This window comes from Aplysia californica, unplaced genomic scaffold, assembly GCF_000002075.1.
Source record: "Aplysia californica isolate F4 #8 unplaced genomic scaffold, AplCal3.0 scaffold00085, whole genome shotgun sequence".
Lineage (NCBI taxonomy): Eukaryota > Metazoa > Mollusca > Gastropoda > Aplysiida > Aplysiidae > Aplysia > Aplysia californica.
The window spans coordinates 1596798-1617408 of NW_004797355.1; the positions used below are offsets into that span (position 1 = coordinate 1596798).

A 20611-nucleotide genomic window follows, 5' to 3' on the forward strand; every position below is an offset into this window, starting at 1 on the left:
CCGGGGGAACATAATGACCCCAGAGCATACAGATAGAGTTAAGTATCACATGCACATGTCAAAATGTCAGCAGTTAAATAAGAATATCTATAGTAAAGTCTTGCCACCAGTGATAATAAAGCTTCTGTAAGCATGAATGACATGGCAGCACAGCAGTTACATGGAAACTTTGACATTAAACTCTTCGTTCTCATCTTCTCAAACTACTCATTCATTTTTCATCCTGAAAGTGTTGCTATGGCAAAAAACTCTCCCTCTCTCTCTCTCTCTCTTATTCTCTCTCTTGATCTCTCTAGCCCACATATAGCGTACGTGCCCATGGTGAAATATTTCGTACACACTTTCAGGTCCTGAAGTTTTTCTTACATTTTCAAGCATTTTAAAATGTACACAGTAAAATTCATACAAAACAAAAAGATATTCGCTTCCTGCTAATTTTGCTCTGCACATGCTAGACTTTGTATATTTTCAGTATACAAACATATTCTCTCTCTTTCATTTTGATGCATGATCATTTCTCCTTTCAAAAACGTTCAAATACTATAAAGTTTGTCAACTCTCATTGGTATTTGTCCTTTCAGAAGCAAGCAGAAAATACTTTACATAATCATCTGTACTTTCCTTGTCAAACAGCTCTTTGATCATTTGGTCAACATTTAACACAACAACAACCTCAGGTCATGCTTATGACAAGTAAATAATAACACAAAGCCTTTGCTTGGCTCTAATTCCCTTTCAACAGTAAGTTCTTTGCTCTTTATAATCTATATGTGAGGCAGCGTGGTGGAATCAGGCTCTCGTCAATTTTTGGGCATGTAGAGTTATTGGTATCATCTTAAAGCTTGTTCACTTGTCTTTATTTGGAAGAAAAAAATATGCATTTATCTTGAATACAAGTCGAGATATTTGCGATTCAAGGAGGTGGGGGTCACCTGTTTTCAGAGGTAAAATTAGTGAGAAAATGGCCTCCAAAGATAAGTTATTTCCTTATCTTAATAGTCCGTGGTAACTGAAAATTTACATTTTGTGTGCCTTTAATCAACGTTTTTCAGAAAAGTCCACACAGAAATTAGTTCTTTAATGGGCATAAAAGGTATTGAGCCAAAACACAAAAATTTGATAAAAATTCACAAACCTGCGGAAAAATGCAAATTTCGTCACTTTGACTATTTTGACGAGAGCCTGATTCCACCACGCTGCCTCACATATCATCATCATCCCTGCATACCAGATAACATTCTGAAACAATCTCCGTTTCCTGGTTAGCATACAGTGCAAGCTGCCATTTTCAGGCGCTCAAACATCAACACACTGACAAGATCTTTTGCTTTTTGCTGTCTATGGCTTGGTACCCATTCACACATGGGTGAAGTTAAGAAAACTCATGCAAAGCACCTTTCCCAAGGACACTGTGTCAGGTCTGAGCCTTGAACCTCCTAACGTGCATCATCACAATTAGGCTACAAGGCTACATATCCAGTAGCCTATCCACTAGACTACAGACGCCACAATAACACCAATATAATACTGTGAATCTCTCATAGTTCCCCCCGCCCCCTTCCACACAAACCCCCACCCCAACTGACCCCCTCAACAGCTTTCAGAGATATTTATCCTTCTCACAGTTAACAAGCAATAGCCCCAAACCCTCAGAAGTAGTGCTGGTCCTGAACAACCCACTCACAAACTCAAACACTGTACAAGCGTGACTCTCTCGGTGTCACATATTATCCTCTGCTCCTTCGACACTACTCTGTGTGACTGTCCTGCTCCTGGCAGCAAACACTGGTCTCACCAGCTGGGTGTCCATGTGTGAGAAGTAAACCTTGAGGTTTGTGTAGGCGTGACGGGCCACCAACTCCTCAATGGTTTCAAACACTGCACCATCAACTCTGAACCCAAAACCTTCTCCCTTGGGGTGGAAAATGAAGCAATGATTCACTTCTTGAGTTCCTTCTTCTTTACTACAGCTGAAAGTAAAAGGAAAAAAAATAGTGGATAAAATAAATGAACCGAAGAAGTTTTGTGATAGATGCTGACTTCACTATTTGTGATTTAATCTTTAAAATAAAGGAAGCCTAATTTTGCCTTCACACTTTTCTTCTGATTTCACAAACTTTCATATATATTTTGATCCGCAGCTAGTATCAAACTTGACCTACTATGCACACCCCTGGTCTCTTCTTTCTATGAAACCAGTTACAAACTATGAAACTCTAGTACGAATGTCCTTTGAGCCTGATTCCCTTCTTCAAAGTTACACAAGACTCCTCGTAATGTGCAACCTTTTTTTCTTCTTTTCATCCATGAGTATCCGTCTTAATGAAAGAATGGAAGGGTAACAAATTTCCCACATAAAAAACCCCCCAAAAACCAAAAGAAACATCTACCACTTTAATGATGATGCTATTTAGTTCTGTCAATAAGCAAGAGATACCCCAGATTTGGAGCTGCGAAGGATGTTACCTTTTAACAGCTATAATTTTAAAAAATAAGTCAAATATTGATGGATTTGTTTGAGCACTCAAACCATTTGCAATTGGACAGAGAATCACAATATGAGTGAAAAAAGGTAGTGAATGTAGCACAGAGTAAACAAAAGAAGAAAAATGTAGTGAAAAGTAAGACAAACAGCAAAAACCGAGACAGTAATTTTTAAACTCACCAGCAAAATCCATCCAATAGGCAGCAAAAAAAATATATAGAATGAAAGTTCATTCATTGTGGACAGACAAAGTCAAATTACAACTGCAGAGTAGCAAAACTGTTTATTTCACAAGCAAGTGAATATAATATCATTATGAAAATGTGATGAAAGGTCCTTCTTAAAGCCCATAACAAATATTATTGTCCCCTCTTCCCTAAAACCTGTTATTACATCAAAGGGCATAATGATAGGCCTCAAAGCATGGGGTGGATTGCAAAAAAAGAAAGACTGGTTTGGGCTCTCTTTGCAGAAGAATTAGATCCTTTTCCTGTTTGTCGGGGAGTTAATCGTCAGCAACTGCACGGAAAGCTGGTGAAATGGTGAAACGATGTAGGTTTAAAGCCCTTTCTGACACTATTAGGTTATTTCAGAAGTAGGGTGAAAAGCAGGACTTCACCATCGTGAAAGACGATTGCTTTTCACACTAGCCCTGGTGTTGTTTGAGGAAGTTTGACATCAGGTTGCATTTTCCTTTCTCTGAAATCAGTTCATGCTTGAATTTCAAGAATGGAGTTTCCTGACCCTTTGTTTTTATGTAAATGATGTGGGCATTGGCCTGACTGACCTTAAAAGCCAAATAGAAGATCCCCCCCCCCCAATCATTTGATGCTCAACGTGGCCTCTACCCAGGTGCAGAGTGAGAAAGGCAATGATGATTTGAGGCTCCTTCTGTTGAAAGCGCCATAGATTTGGACAGCCTAATTTACCCTGCCCCATCCATTCACACTGAAATAAAACTAACAAGTAAAAAACACCCATCCATCCAATGTGGTCTAAGAAAAATAAACATTGAAAAAAAAACCTCTACTCCTATGGACTTACACAACAGACAAAGCATATGGCTTCTGTGGCTCTCCCCTGGGCCTTATGATGAACGTCCCCACGTCCTCATCTCTCAGCTTGGCCTCCGCTTCCTGCCTGGAGCACTTGACCAGCCACAGTGCCGGGTCCCAGGTGTGCTCCAGGTACCGGTTGTCCAGGAGACACTCCACAAACTCGGGCTTGGCTCCACAGTCCAGCAACTGCCTGCCAGAGTGCACAACAATGGCATGTTCTAGTAGGAGTTTTACAGCACTTGAGAGATTTCAAGATTTCAACAAGATGATTTTATTGATTTGAAAGGCCTTTGGCCCATGCATCCACACATTATAACATACGACTCAGCAAATGCATAAAACATAAGCAAAGAGAGTGAGAGACAGAGGGAAGGAGAGAGAGAGAGAGAGAGAGAGAGAGAGAGAGAGAGAGAGAGAGAGAGAGAAAAGAAAGAGAGTGGGGGAGGAGGATCAGTTCCTGATGATGTTCAGGAGCTGCAGACAGTTTTTAAAAAATCCTATTTCAATTTTGAAAGAAATGGACCAAAACAAAGCTCAACAGGTCATGTCTACATACGATGTCAGTAGAAAAGGGAAAAAAACTACCGGCAGTACAATTTTGACCTGCAAAACAGAACTCGAATGTAACAAGTACTTACTCCTTAATACGCTCACAGTCCTCCTCTTGATCTCCTAATATGGTAGCGTGTTCGTTGATGGCAAGAATAATCATGTACAGTTCTTCCTCTTTATGCTCCATTTCTTCGTGTGCGTGTTTTACACGCTCAGACAACTTCATATGTCTCTGCATGGACAGGGACCTGCTCTTTTCTAGCCTGTGAGCATGAAACAGAGATGAAAAATGATTAGTCATTAACTTATAAAAATTTTGGGTTTAGGACAGTTTTTTAAGGTATACAAGGAGTATGTACAAATTAAATTTCTAGGAAAGTCAATACAGTAAGTGTTATCATCATTGCCTTTCTAAAAAAGGGTCAGGGTAGAGGTCATGAACAAACATTTTCCATTTTTGCCTATCCCAGGCTAGCTTCTTGATGTTGTTCTAAGTCTTCCCACTTTTCGGTACACCAATTTCTGGGACTCGTCTCCAGTTTCACGATGTTTTAATAAGTGTTATATATCAATGGAAAGGTTATTGAGTGGACTACGATTCAAGATGCTAACCATTTATGTAAGAAGTCTCAATTGCCTATGTGACTTGCTGCTTACTGTGTATACAAAAATAAGACTTTTTTTCTTATCTTTACATACCACAGGCTTGGGACAACACTGCGACGAGCGCCAAATTGCAATTTTACAGGAGAGACAAAAAACAATCTCATTTTCACAATTGTGACAATAAAAGCACGAGATTCAGATATATTAATGCGGCCGTAACGTCGCACGATATGCTGCAAACGTCTTTTTGTTTCACAGTTAAATTGCGGAGAAAATTGAGGAAGATGGCACAAGTCGCAATTTTGCTCTGTGCAACATTGCAACAAGAGCCCATCGGAGCTAAAATCGGAGCGTACTTTTGCGACAAAAGCCCTAATGGCATTGTTGCCCCAAGTTAAAAGTAGAATAAGGTTTCTCTATTCTGTTGAAGCAATGAGGTTTGTCGCTTTGTTGCACGGAACTTAACCGAGATCAGTGCCTTTAGGTTTGAATCATACATCCAATTTGGGTCCGAATGTCATTGGGTTCTTTTACCTATAACAAAAATTGATCCTCAAAGTCTGGAATTTGCTATTTTGCAACTACCTCGCCTGGCATCAGCACATTGAGGTTTGCAACTCAGTAGATAAGACGGGTATGGTTTTGGTTCATAGTGACTGATTTGGGCCTTCCAGCTATATAAATAACTTTGATTAGGAGACTGGTAGTGGTTGTTGAGTTCCTAGCGCATTTTCGAATCTAGGATCAAGTTCTCGGGCGTTTGATGCCTCAGGGCACTAATCAGAACACATGAGTCATCGTCAAGTACACAGCCCCAAAATGGATAGGCCCCACATTTTTCATTACATATTCAAGGGAGTTTTTGCTCCAAAACTGAAATGAACAAGAATGATGGTGCTGCGTTACGATAAATTATTAATAATAAAAAAAAACCTCAGGATATTTTTATTCAGTATCAAGGTTTAATTAAATTTTCAAACAGTATCTTAACTGAAACAACTCAATAGACCCAAACTATATGGAGCCATGAAAGGACCAATGTATGTATAAACGAATGAAAATGCATAATCAAATGACTGACTGACTGAATGAATGATTAGATACATGAACAAATAAATGAATGACTGTATGAGTGTGTGAGTGAGTGAGTGAGTGAGTGAGTGAGTGAGTGAGTGAGTGAGTGAGTGAGTGAATGAATGAATGTATGCATGAATGAATGAATGAAGCAGACCAGCCACTCTATGAAATCTAAAAATCAGGATCTCAGTGGGAAAGAAACGGGATTTGGTGAAAAAGATCGGGATCAACGACGAATCAGCGAGGCGACTGCCAAGCTGACAAAATGTTTCTGGGGTGTCCATAAATATTTCCAAGTACATGCCCTGTGTGTGTGTGTGTGTGCGTGCGTGCGTGTGTGTGTGTGTGTTTCATCATATTTTTTTTAAAATCCTGAAGTTTCACATCAAGCACTCCTAGTCCACGTATCTAACATCCCCACCCCCACAGTAAGTCCCGAAAGACACCTCAATCCGTGTGTATGAACTTTTGTTGACCCGTCAACGGATGCTCCCTAACACACACGGAGCTCATGCGACGAGGTCAAGTCACATGACGCGAATGTGCAATTGACGGGTCTTGGTGACTGACCCGACTAAGCAGAACTCAGACAAAGCTTGCTTTGAAAGTAAAAGTAGAACTACAAATGATCCTTTAATGTCACAATTGAAAGAGTTATCAGGCCATCATTGGAGAATTCTGAGTGGAAACAAAAACTAAAGTAGATCTTGAGAATATCCCAAGTCGGAATGCCAAAACGATACTGCGCGCAACAGACGGAACAAAAAATCGATATACACATAATCGAAATCGGGAAAATCGGGATGCTTGAGATTTGGGGCAAAAAATAGGGAATATCTCAGACCTGCCACTCATTCCGATTTAATTTTAAGAAAAAAAGTCAAGATGGAAGATAGGTGGGAATGATTTGGGCAAATTGCAACACCCATGTAAGCATGTTCTTAGAAGTAAACTGAACTTCCATCAAGAAAATTAATAACAAAACCACGCTGAAGATACTTACATTTTCTGTTGTTCCACTGTCAGAGGTATCATATCTTCATAGTCAGACATTCCTGAATCTGACCCAAGAGCGGGCTCATACATGTCACGTGCTGTTTCTAAAGCTTTTTGTTTCATCATCGCTAACTGCAGAGCCTGTAAAAATCAAAGAAATTTTACTAAATGGCCCGAGAACCTGAAAATTTGGCTTTTACATCCTATGTTTTCAGTGAAAATAGATATGCATGCCTGCCTGGAGATAGGAGTCACTAGACACATTTGCTAGAACTGAGTTACACAGACAAGACAATTGAGGTAAAAAAAAAGTTGACTTTTTTTACAAAGGGTGAATACCATTTAAAAAGATTCTTTAGCCATTTATCTACAGATATATGAAAGGATTTACACTTATTTTATGCAAAAAATTTTTTTATACAGATGCAGTTTGACGTAAGTCATCTCACGTAATAAAAAAAAAAATTGCACTGCGGCAGAAGGTTTCTATAACCCATTAATTGAAACAAACCCTATCATACTGCACATAAAACGTTAGGTCAGCTTGCGAACTTTCTTGAGCTGTAAATTGCACTTAAAGGCATCAAAATAGTTAAGGATAGGAGGTTTTAGTTTTTAGTTTTAGTTAGAGTTTTGCGGCACTTGCAACACGATACAGTCATATAAGTGCTGAAGATTAGAGGTGTTACAAGAGAGTAACAACCACAAAAAGGAAAAAGGAGAGATCAGGACAATAGATGCTTGAAAGGAAAGAAGGAACAAACCACAGTAGAGCACCCGCCAACAATTCACTGGGAGGTTTTGCTCATTAAGGGGAGGTGGCTAATGAAAATGCCAAAACTCAGTTCCAACCATCTTGTAGCCACTTTGTATACATCAATGGATACATACACTTTTAAAAAGAGGTTTTGTGAAATAAAAAATTCATTTTTTATTTTTTTGTTCCTGTGGCGGCAAAAAATGGCGCTGATTCAGCAAAATTTCTTTATAGTTTATAAACAGTGTTTCTACAAAACCAATAAAGATAGAAGCCTCATACTTGGTATATATGTTATATATTGCTTGCTTCTCCTCCTTACAGAATCAGATTTCAAATATCTATCATACGTTTTCCAAATTTTACCCTCACTTTGACCAATGTTCAGAATTCCATATTAGGCGATGCTGAAACGCAAAAATGCCAAATAACTCAAAACAGAATCAATATTCAGGAAAAGTGCTCTTGTAAGGAGGAGGGCACTTATCTTGGGAACAATGTGTGAAAATTTCAATGAAATCTGACTGTTAGTTATTGAGATACACTCTCTTTAAAGTTACCAGTTAGCCGAAAATGCAATTTCGAGAAAAACGCAAACAAAGTTTTCGAAACATTGTGCAATCACAAACATCTCGGTTTTCGCTAAAATCCAACATTATTCAGCAACATACACCACGTTTACACAGCACAGGCTATTCAAAAAGCTTTTTTCACCAGTTTTTACATCAATTCCATGCTCCCCCCTCCCCCCCAACTGTCCTCTCACAATTGAATCTCCGCCCCAAGAATGTAAACTCTCATGCTTTCAGTTTCTGTTCTTAAATGGGAGAAGAAGCTAAAATATCTATGTAAGGTAATAGCAGGACATTCAAGGGCTTGTGTGAAAATTTCAACCAACTCTGACTGTAACTTTCTGAGATCTAATCAAAATAGTGCCACAGATTTGGCAGAAAAGTTATTCCAAGAAAAACGCGAATAAAGATTTTGCATGCTGACATGCCCGTCTAAATTTATATGTTAATGTTGCCATACTGAATTGTTTAGGTAAATTGAGTTTGTTGTTAGTCTTTTCCACATTAAGAAATCTTTAAATGATTTGGCAGGTGACTGCCTTTCTTAGAATTAGAAGAGTCGAGACTGTCGCGCCCCCCCAAAAAAGCTGCTACCTCCCCTTCGTTTTCTTCCCAAGTTTTTTGGTTTTGCAATGGTGGAATCTAAGACTTTGCAACCAAGAAAGGCACACTGTAAGCTGGCACTACATGATACTATCTAATCTAGATCTGTATATTTTCTCAATTAATTTTATCCTATCTAAATCTAGATCTATATATTTCTGCACACTCGCTTCTTTCAATCTTGCTTGAAGGGGTCAACCGGCTTTGGGAACACTGGTCTCCGATTTTTAAAAACCCAAAAATAATAAAGTAAAAAAATTGTTTTAAATAACACTAGGCCTTAGAAATTTCTATTGCTAGATCTAGATCTGTGCTAAACAGACTTGTTCACTGCAAACAACCGGAGAGGCTAGGGAAGCCATCAAAACAAATTTATCCTAGATTTAGATCTAGATTCTAATTCTATAACTTTGTCGATCGAGGGCAACACAGATCTGTAGATCTATACTTTGAATACCCCAGCCATATAATCATGGAAAGTACTGAAGGCTATTATGTATTATATGTATAATCTCAACATTTTAGATCCTGGATTAGCTCACTCAAAACGACAAAGACTAAGACATCGAATCGAATCACGATCAGATAGACAGACGAGAGAAGATGAATAAGAGGGAGCATATGTGTTTGGGAGGCCTTGTCGGGCCGAAATACTACACAGAATTGCAAATGGAGATGATAACAATAATTATTCAGCCGGTAAACAAGATTTATTAGCGTTGAAATCGGCAACACGATAGAAAACTCTTTGAAATGCAGCGAAAACGTTCACGTTCTGTCTTGCGACACGCAGTGTAAACAATGGCCAGCGAGGGGAATCCCCTTCGTTGCTATCGGCTCGGCGAATGAAAATTCATGGTCCGATCATGTGACGGAAGTGGCCAACCGGTATTTGGTACGGGGTCTTCAAACATACCTAAATGGGTCCCCAGAGTAGTTCCGTACGAAAACGAAAGTGCAATAATCGAATAGTTCTTATCACGGCCTTTCCAACGATACCAAACATGATTACCTTGCAGCCACGGAAAGTGTTGTTGTCAAGGGGTAAAGTTTAGCATTTCTTGACGTTTTGTTTGAATTTTTTTGCCCCCCCTACCGCTTTCAAATACATTTTTATATATTAGAGGTCTCTTTAGGTTTTGGGACCTTCACAAACGGATTCTTGACATATTTTTCTGTAAGAATATCCAAATACTCGAAGTTCCATTTTTTTTTAGCAAATACCCGATTTTCTAGGGGATCGAGACCCGCGGATCCCCTTAAGCCATTACACTTCATGAGCAAAACAAAAGCACAAAGCCACTCACATTATTGATACTCAACTGTTGCTCCATCAACCTTGTGTACTCTTGACGAGCCTTGAACAGCTGCCTTCCACGATTAGCCAGAATGAACAAAGCTTCGTACAAGTTGACAGTCGTCGTCTCTATCTATAAAAAAACCAAAAATCACAACCTCAACATCGATAACGGGAAAACATTACATTGTTGTCTCTATCTGTACAAAAACAAAAACACAACGAAAGACGAATGACAGGAGACAGAATTATTGGGGCTATCATGAAGGACACTGACATTAACAACTATTTTCTTCTATAACTTTGTCACTTTTTAACTTATTGTAAAAAATACGGAGGTCAAAATTTATTTTTACGGATTATAGAATAGACAGTGTAGGATTATGAAAATGACCAATGGTGAAGAAAGGCCAAACAAAAGGAGAAGACAAGCTGTGATATGATTGCCTACAATACGAAACTAAACTAGGAGTAACTAACGACTCTCATGCTACGCATGCGCATACCTTGTATCGCCCTAGGTTACCTAGACTTCGTAAATAAACAAGGCTACTTGCTCAACGTACGCTCGACTCTCACTGTCTACAATCTAGACATATATCATATCATTACACAAGCCACTATCAAAGACAGTGGTGTGTCCTCAAAGTAGCAACACTAGAGCAACCAGTGCATCAGTCTTTGGTATAGAATTAGTTTGAAGGGTAAAAGTGGTTCAGTGCCGAAGGGTAAAAGTGGTACAGTTCCAAAGGGCCAACTCTGAATTTTTTCTTTTGGTTAAATTTAGTTTTATTAGTTTTAGTAAAAGTTTTACAGCACTTACAACACAAATAGGTCATATAAACGCCGAAGATTCAAGGTTTATTAGAGAGTAACATACAACAACAACAGACAAAAAAAAACAGGGGGGGGGAGATAAAGATGATATTGATGCATGATATGGAAGAAAGTAAAACAACAGCAGAACACCCGCCAAGATCCTGACAATTTTGCTATATATATCCTTGAAGAAAATTAAATAAAACTACTATTATGGCAATCAAGTTCTTTCTGAGCTTAGCCTCCAAAGAATTTGGAGCCAAGTTAATTACCGTAGTTCAATACATAGGTAATTCTTGTTCTAACCTTCTGTCTATTGTGTTTATCACTCTCTTACTCTCCGGTAGGAAAAGTGTTAAAAACAATAGTTCATCTCAGCTGAAAGAGTAAAAGGTGAAAACAATACAACAACAGACCCTTCTGATGGGATACAAGAGATGTGTAGTTAGCCGCCTGTTGAACTCTGCTAATGTGTGCTTGGTGTGGTGGTCAATCAGGCCATTCAGTGAGCCAAACTTCAGATCAGTCAGCTTGAAGCCAAAGAGTCCATCCCTCTGGTAGATTTTCAAACATCTGTTCTGCCCGTCTTGTCTGCAAAGGAAAATAGAATCACAAAGTTTTAATGTTCTGTTCTTTTTTCTGAGGTGAAACAAATCGTATTCGATCATAATTAAACAAGACTATAAATCAAACAAATTCTGAAGGATAAAAATAAAATTTCTAAATTGTTTTCTACACTCCATGACAACAGGATAACCACTATATGAGTAGATTACTGTAATCCAAACCTACATTCATTTCTCATGGGACAAGAGTATAATTTATAAAAAGAGTTCAATATACCATAGAGATTCAAAGGTCTCAAGGTGAAAGATGTAATAATCATATCCAAGTAATTCAGAAAAAGTGAAAAAAAAACCACAATGAATGGGTCAAGATGGAAAACCTAATTGAAGTTTAATAAACAAAATGATACTGGGGGAAAAATGTAAACTGCCTTCAGAAAATCAATTTTACAACAAAAATATCACCATTCATAAAACAAAAAATGGGAGTTGTATCCATTGTTTATACCAAGTCGTAATTTAACTATGATTTAACCCTTGAAGACAATAAGAAGATTAATGTTGTAATATTTCGGATGAACTTATACATTTTTTATAAAACTTTAACACAGCCTTTACACGCATACTAACCCCGACCATCCACCAACAGACATAAACCATATAAAATGTATGCATGAACATGAAACATAGTTAGCTTAGAGTACAATTGCAAGTTTTTTATTTACTTCTTTAGTTTTTAGTTTAGTTTTAGAAAGAGTTTTACTGCACTTGCAACACAACAAGGTCATATAAGTGCCAAAGATTAGAGGTGTTACAAGAGAGTAAGGCTAAAACAGCACCTGGACATGGATGGCTGGTGCCTCTATAAATAAATCATTGATGATCAGGTACAAGAGAGTAACAAACATTAAAAAGGAGGTGAGAAAGACAATAAATGTTTGACAGGAAAGAAAGAGCAAACCACACAAGAGTACCAGCCAACTACCTGAAGAGAAAAGTTTAACTTACTTGACAGTGAGAGTATAATCGCCAGGAGTGGTAGAGTTGCGAACAAGGAAAGTTCCATCAGGTAAACCATTCAGTTTCTCATCAGCTTCCACCCTTTTTATCAAGGTAGAAAAAAACATTATTAGAATTTCATTACTTTGACAGGGACCGACTAAGTATTAGACCGATGATTGAAAGGATATAACTAAAAGTAGTCAGCTGGTGTCAAAAAGCTATAATTCTACATCTAGAAATATTTGTCTAAAAGAAGAAGGTATATATTAAAAATAATACGCTCAAATGTATAGCTACATGTTGCCACCTAAGTGCTTTCTTGTCGTATCTCCTTTATTTTAACAGGGAAAATGTGACTTCTTCTTTAGCTCACTCTTTGTTATGAACTGCTTTCACTGTTATTAAAAATGGAGATACGACAAGAAAGCATTGAGGTCGCGATGTATAGTGACATCATACTCAAGCAATGAGTTGAAGTTCCCTATAATCTAACCACAGTTTGATAAGTTGGCTAAAACATTCCCAGCAAGGGGTGATTAAAGTATAAGAACATTAATCTTTCCCAAAATCTAAATGAAAATAAACACTAACCATAATAAAGGAAACAGTTAGATGACACATATTATGATGATTGCTATACGAGTACATGCACCAATATACTTTCTTGTGTTTATGTTACTTAAAACTAACAACAAGATATAGCAGGTCAACCAAAGACTTCTTTTAAAAAAGGACAATATAGACAGTCCTATTACTTTCAAAACAGAGATCACCAGAACAACTCCCCCTCGTAGCTCTGATTTAAATAATAAGCACGTTGCTTGATGTGAGTCTGTATTGGAGGGCGCCATTACAGCTCTGACCGAGGTACCCAGCCACATGTGACACATGCAATTTTGAGAGTGAACGATTCTGTAAGGAATTGAAATTTTCTGTAATGGAAGTCAAATGGTCAGAAAGTACTTGAAGCAATAATTGTTGTTAAATTAAAGATTATGCAAAAACTCCTGGCATAACACATGTGTAACTTTTCAACCCGTCCTGATACTACAGGTGAATGAAAAAAAATGGTGAAATAGTATAGATTTATTCCCCCTATCAACACTGTTAGGTTATTCAAGAGGCGGGACCTCCGAGTTTAACGTCCATCTCCGAAAGGACCGAGCTAAAATGGGAAATTTGTCTAAAGTGCCTTTCCCAAGGGCACAACTTCAGACAAAGCAGAGGCTTGAACCCCCGAACTCGCAATCTCATGGTTACAGATCTAGTACTTTAACTACTAGGCTACAGACGCCACTTATGTAAACATCGATTAATGACAAAATATGTTGGTATAACAAAACTAACCTTGTCAAGGTACCCCAAAACCAAGATGGTGGACGGTTCTGACTATTTCCAAAATACTGTGTACTACCAGATGAGCCATGCTGGGGTGGTGGATTCACCGGTATCCCGTCATCAGGAAGCTCACCTACCGATCCAGCCCTTCTCAGACTTTTTAATATCTCAGATGGAATTCCTTGACTTCCCCCTCGACCTGAACGTCCAATTTGTACACTTTTGGATCTTCCATTAGTCACAAAATTAGTCTTACGAGCAGAGTCACGAGAACCCGACACAGGGCTCCCTGGACTAGATTCTTGCAGCTCATCAGGCAGCTGATAGTTTGGTGCAGATCCTTGTCCCAGCGCTGTTGTTGCAGAACAATTATAATATATAGAATCTGTAGATTCGGTTTCTTCTTGTAAGTCCTGACAGTCTTCTCCCACGTACACATCTAATCCAGTCGAAGGACGATGAGCTGTAGGGATAGGAGGTGGCTCACGAAACTGATTTCCAGTTCGCACCGAGCCAGCAGACGTAGATTTTCCATCACGGTTAGTCTGCAATGAGCTTCGCCTTTCTGGAATACGAGGAATGCCTAGTCTCTCAACTCGCTGAGCTAAGTAGTCAGCATTTTTATCCGAAGAACTCTGAAAAGAGAATACATATTCAATTATTAAAATCTATAAAAATTCAATAAAGGAAAGTACTGTATTATACTGGACATTATACGGGACTGAAAATATTACCAACGCTGCCTTGCTTATTCATTTTAACCCCAAAAACCCAAAATAAAACAAGAGTGTTCCTTATTCTTAAAGGCAACAGCTCCTCAGGGTTGAGAAGAAAAGGCCTTGTAGTATAAAGTTGATTCACCGAAGTAACTACCAGTTAAAAAAACTAGAAGGAAAAGTCATAAACAGTAACCCAATAGGGCAGTATTGTTTTTAATCTGACGATTTAGACTGTACCTACTGCTCTCAATAAGCACAAAAGAACTGTGTACTTACACCTGTAAAAATCACACTGGCATTAATTTGAAAATAAACAAGGAAAGGTAAAATTAAGAACAAACTAAATGGTGATTTGTTTGTAGTGAGTCTAACAACAAAACATATAATATATATATAGCTAATAGATGACAATACAACAGTAGCATAATCTTTAATATTCATCATCTAATATATCTAATGGTATTGTATCCATTTTGGCGAGAAAAAGGCAGCAAGTCCTTCCGTACAATTTGATCAGCCAATTCTTGTGATTTACTGCTGAGAGTTCCAGAGGGGACATGACACAAAGTAACTGTGAGCTTATACTAGATATAGAGCAGCTATGAAAACGTTTTTCATACACCACTGTAATATAAGAACAGATAAGGCATGTAGAGTATTTATATCAAAACATATAAAATAACATATATACTGGCAAAAATGAAATGTGAAATATTCTGTCACAGTATTTAGAAACACATTAGGCACTGTAAGCAATGAAAAATAGTTTACCTTTACGATCAAGACAAACAATGCAATTACACCATAAAGATTATATTGGATGATATAGCTTTTTTTATAAAGGTCTGCATATATTTAGACATTACAATTTACATCAAAGCTTCACTTATAAAAAGTTTGAGTTCTGTTAGTGCTTTCATCAAAAATTCTATTTATACAGCTTTTAACTTTACAAGTGCTTTAATCTCAAATGTCACACCATTGCTTTTTTAATAGTTTTTGTGCTTTCATGTCCAGTGTATCTTGTGTGCAGACAGTCCAGGGATGCCAGTCCGGTTCCCAGATCAGAGCAGTCACATCTTTTTTAGGTAGTAGTAGGTCTGTAAGAGAAGAGACAGGTACAACGCAATTGTTATTTTTTGTTTAATTTTAATATTAATAACAAAATGTATGTGTTATGACGTGGTGGAATCAGGCGCTCGTCAATTTTTGGGCACTTGGAGTTCTTGGAATCATCTTAAAGCTTATTTATATTTGTCTATATATTTCGATTTTAAAAATACCCATTTATTTTGAACAGATGTCGAGAGATTTGCTTTTGAAGGAGTGGGGTCGCCTGGTTTCAGATGTAAAGTAAGTGAGAAAATGGCCACCAAAGTTTGGTGACTTCTATAGTTCGAGAGTCCTTGGAAACTGCAAATTTACATTTGTCTGCCTTTAGGCAACGCTTTTCTGTAAAATCCATATTATATCTAGAAATGTGTTTTTTTGGGGTCTTTTTTGGAATGTGTTTTACTGCGCTCGCAACTGCATTAAAAGGTCATATGAGCGCGCGGGACAAACCAAACATTTTCAGTTGGCAGGAAATTATGAATTTTGCCCGGGTGGTGGCCGAAGTCTACTCTTATCAATTTCGGACCACTAAGGGATCCTTAATGTGTGCAACTTGCACACGAGACCTCCAAGATTTTCCATCCATGTCCGAGAAAGCTAGATGTAGATCAAAGACAGCAGTAAGAAGGTGCCAAGGAGTAGCAGTAGAAAGGCTGCAGAAAAAGTCAGGAGCTCAGAGGAGGGGGCAAAGGAGGTGAGGGGGAGGGGGCAGAAAGTGGAGACGAAAGCAGATGACAGAACATTGCTAGAGAGCAGAAAAGAAGGTGAAAGGAGACAATTTTACAGAAGAAATTTTTTCCGAGACCTTTGAAAGAGAGGCGAACACCTTAACCTCTAGGCCACGAGAGCCCCCAAACCTGTTTTTGAATGGATATAAAATATGTTTTAAAGCCAAAAAACAAAAATTTGATTTAAAAATTGGAATGCCGGAGGATAAATGCCAGTATCCTTGATTTTATTATTTTGACGAGCGCCTGATTTCACCACGATGCCTAACATAAATAATATATCACAAGTCTGAAAGACTTTTGCTATCATAAAAGATATAAACACAGAAAGTTTTTATTTTGTAGGCCAAAATACAATGGGGCAACAGCTCACACAACAGACATCATTCCCTTTACAAGAGATTTCTAATAACGTTAACCAGTTATCTAGAAAAAGACTATAAATTGCAAAATAAATTCATAAAAAAAAACAACTAATTAAATTACAATATCAAACACAAAAACATTAAAACTATAGTGCAGTCAAAAATTCATGGCTCAACTTATTCCTTAATAAATAGGCCTACTAATAAAAAATCCAAGTGGGTGGTTTCTACGGATTATAAAATTTAAAGGTTTACAGCTGGGGGAATATATCACTTTTAAAAGCAAGTCTGTCATTTTTTTCTAATGGCGACATAATGCTATTGAAAGCAAGTTTAGAGAATTTTAGTGAAAAAAAGACGTGTTCACTATAAAATTCATTTCTTGTACATAACAAGTTTTGCCACTAAAAAGTGCCATTGGTGAAATGTGACGTAGGCCACAAGTACAAAATAAGTTTGAGAAGCGGAAAGTGCTGTGAACAATCATATTTTCCGCATAACGGAGAGTTACAGTATCTTATTATAAATTTATGGAGAAAACGTTTTAAATCTAGCCTCAATTGTTGTGGAAAAATATGATTTTAAGTAAAAGACAAATATATTATATATATATAAGTGTCACGACGCGGTGGAAACAGGCGCTCATCAATTTTTTGGCATATGTATTGGTATCATCTTAAAGCCTGTCCATTTGCTTTTCTTTCAATGAAAACAATACCCTATTTTGGATACAATCTGCGATTGATGGAGGTGGGGTTGCCTGGTTTCAGAGGTAAAATTAGCGAGAAAATGGCCGCCAAAGTTTAGTTATTTCCTTAGCTTGAGAGCCAGTGTAAACTGAAAATGTACATCTTTTATAATGCATTTTATCAACGTTTTTAAGTAAAATCCACACTGAAATGTGTTCTAATATAGGCATAAAAGGTGTTGAGCCGAAAAACAAAAATTCAATAAAATGTCCAAACTGCGAAAAAATGCCAGTTTCTTCACTTTCATTATTTTGACCAGCACCTGATTTCACCACGCTGCCTCACATATTATATTTTATTCCATATTACATTATATTTCCAGCCTGCCAAGGAAAGGAGAAGGTTAGGTTTGCTTCTTTTGAGGGGAGGGGGAGGGGGGGGCAAGGGAGAATGTCCCAATGGCAGGCCCTAGTACAATCTATAGGAGAATTAGGTTACAGAGAGGCTTTTCAATCACCACACTTCTTATATAATCACTGCTGGTGTAAAAACTTACTGGACCGTGTAACCTACAAATCTGGTTTCAGGCCAGGTGTAACCTTTATGCTCATGCTATTGAGTGCCTAGGACTCGAATACACCAGTTGCTTCAGTGAAAGTAAAAGTCTGTCAAAATAATTATATTCTCAACTTACTTAATAAAAACTTCATTTCCCACAATTCTGGAACAGAACATACAGCGGTGGTCCCACAATTCTGGAACAGAACATACAGCTGTGTATGGAAAATGGGGGGTCATGTAATAGTGACCAGGCCGTATATGTGTCAGGCGCTCGTCAATTTTGGGGCATGTGGAGTTATTGATAAACAATAATTTGAAAGCTCATCTCTATTTCCCTTGCTTCTTGTCTAATGAAATAAATTATTAAAAATAAATTTAAAACTCAAAATATTTGTGATTGAAGGAAGTGATGTCGCCTGATTTTAGGGGTGAAATTAGCGAGAAAAATGCCACTAAAGTTTGGTAACTCCAATAGTTAAACAGTCTTTAAAAACTGAAAAATGACATATTTTGTGCCTTTAATCCCTGTATTTCAGTAAAATTAAAATGGAAAAGTGTTTTTATATTTATGGACATAAAAAAGGTTTTAATTAAACTAAAAAATAAAAAGTCAACGCATAAAAATGTCTAAACTGGCGGAAAAATACAGACCATGACTAAAGCGGCACCCGCTAAAGCGGGACCATCCCTACAGCGGGACCTTACCGGGATCCTCGTTTTTTTTCTAGGTTTTAAACTCAATTACCTGTGCTCTGGTTTTGCAGGCCCAAACTGGGATACAACGGGAGAGATCGGGCCAGCTCTAGCTGGGGGGAAGAGTTTTGGGGGGCTGTAGGTGGGCTCTAAACAGGCAGTCTGCTGTGCGGAATTATTGGACAGTCCAGTGATGGGTGAGGAGGGGCAGGCGGCAGAGAAAGATGGTGCGGAGAGTCGCATTATGTGAGCCACTCCAAAAGTGATGTGCCGTAGCTTAGACGCTCAGTATGTACCTGTACGATAGACAGCACAAGTAACGGGACCGAGGAAAAGATGGCTTCCAACAAAGAAAAAAGGAACTTCTCACTCGAATTAAAGGCCGAGATAATTTTAACGAAGTAGACAATAAAAGGAAGACTAATCTCAGGCGCAAATTTAACTGATATGGAAAGGAGGTAATCGTGGATTTTTAGATAATTTCCAGTAATTTCCCCTGTGCGGGAACTCGCCTACAGCGGGATTTTTCTTCTGGAACCAAAAGTCATAGAGCTGTGTTTTACTGTACCCGTTTTTCTGATTAGATGAACACCCCATTTCACCACGCTGCCTCTCATAGTATAGGACTACAGGTAGGCTATTTGTCGCAACATGGTGGAATCAGGCGCTCGTCAATTTTTTGCCAAAGTTTGGTAACTTCTTGATCTGAAATCTAGATTGAGAGTCTTTGAAAACTATAACCTTAAATATTTTTTGCCATTGATCAACGTTTTTCAGTAAAATTCAAATTATATGAAAGAAGAGTTCTTCTTGAGCCAAAAAACAAAACTCGATAAAAATATGGTCAGCTCTAATTCTATTTTTCTGAACGCTCAGGAAAATTTAACTTGAACTCTATTTTTCCGAACGTCTGCTAATGGAGTGGCCCGCGTGCGCGCATGTGTGTGTGAGTGTGCGTGCGTATGTGTGCGTGGGTGTGTGTTTGTATGTGTGTGTGTGTGTGTAAGGTGAGAACGGGGGTGAGGGTGGGGGGCGTGGGGGCTTGGAATAATATTTTTTTTGTAGTTTTTGCTTTACAAAATTAGGTTACCAAAGTCGAGCAGTCAATTGTTTTCTCGCAGACCTTTTGAAGGCATTTCAAATGAAGTATAGTCCGGGAACGTTTCCCCAACCAAGTAAAGTAAGTAAGTTCAATTGAAGTGTAGTATTGTCTGAATATTCAGATATCTAAAAAATCTCTAGATCTAGATCTAGCAGCTCTAGAAATTGAATTCGATGCAAAAAATGCTACTTTTCTTCCCAGTCATTGCAGAATGGCAGAATGAAGATGACGCCGATCTCACGCAAATTAACCAACAAACCTTGAGAACGGAAACCGTTGAACGGAGAAATAGAGATCAGGTTTATTTTCCCGAGCAATCGGAGAAATGGTCACTTCGTAAAAATTGCCAAACAGAAGGAAAATTACCTGTTTAATATTCAAGTCTTCGATTCCATATTTTGACGAGCGCCTGATTACACCACGATGCCTCACCAGAGGCCAAGACAATGTCTGTAAAGCAGTTAATTCACTTTGAGTGACTTTGTAACTCAGTAAAATAATAGCCTAAACACGTTGAAATCTAGATCATTTCTAGGCCCTAGGCCAGGCTATCTAAATTCAATATACACTCGTTGACATACTGTATTGCCACTTCGACTTCAGGAATACCGGTGGACCAAGATCAAAGTCGCTTTATTAATTTTAAATTATACTTCAACACGATCACAAAAAAGAAAGAGTAGTAAGGCAGTTAAAAAATGCCAAACAAGGAAGTGTAGATCTAAATCTAGTCTAGATCTAGATCTAGATCTAGAGTACATCCTGTGGTGCGATATACAGTAAGCGATCTTTTGTGGATATCTCTGGAAGTTACAGGTCGATCTTCATGATTTTTTCACCAGAAGTTAGAAAAACTTCCTCTCTATACGGTGTAGCGCATTACTGTAACAGCAGTTTAAAATTTCTATATGTT

At 38.0% G+C, this 20611-nt stretch overlaps 1 protein-coding gene across 1 annotated transcript; it reads right to left on the reverse strand.

Moving 5' to 3' along the window:
- Positions 1–1278: 1278 nt before the first annotated feature.
- LOC101860490 (phosphatidylinositol 3-kinase regulatory subunit gamma) lies at positions 1279–15547 on the reverse strand (the record flags this gene model as incomplete). Its single annotated transcript, XM_013080430.1, is given in 9 exon segments — positions 1279–1970; positions 3530–3733; positions 4182–4358; positions 6782–6915; positions 10014–10136; positions 11239–11413; positions 12397–12489; positions 13738–14363; positions 15427–15547. Coding segments are annotated over 9 exon segments (1785 nt in total). The 3' UTR covers positions 1279–1720.
- Positions 15548–20611: the final 5064 nt, after the last annotated feature.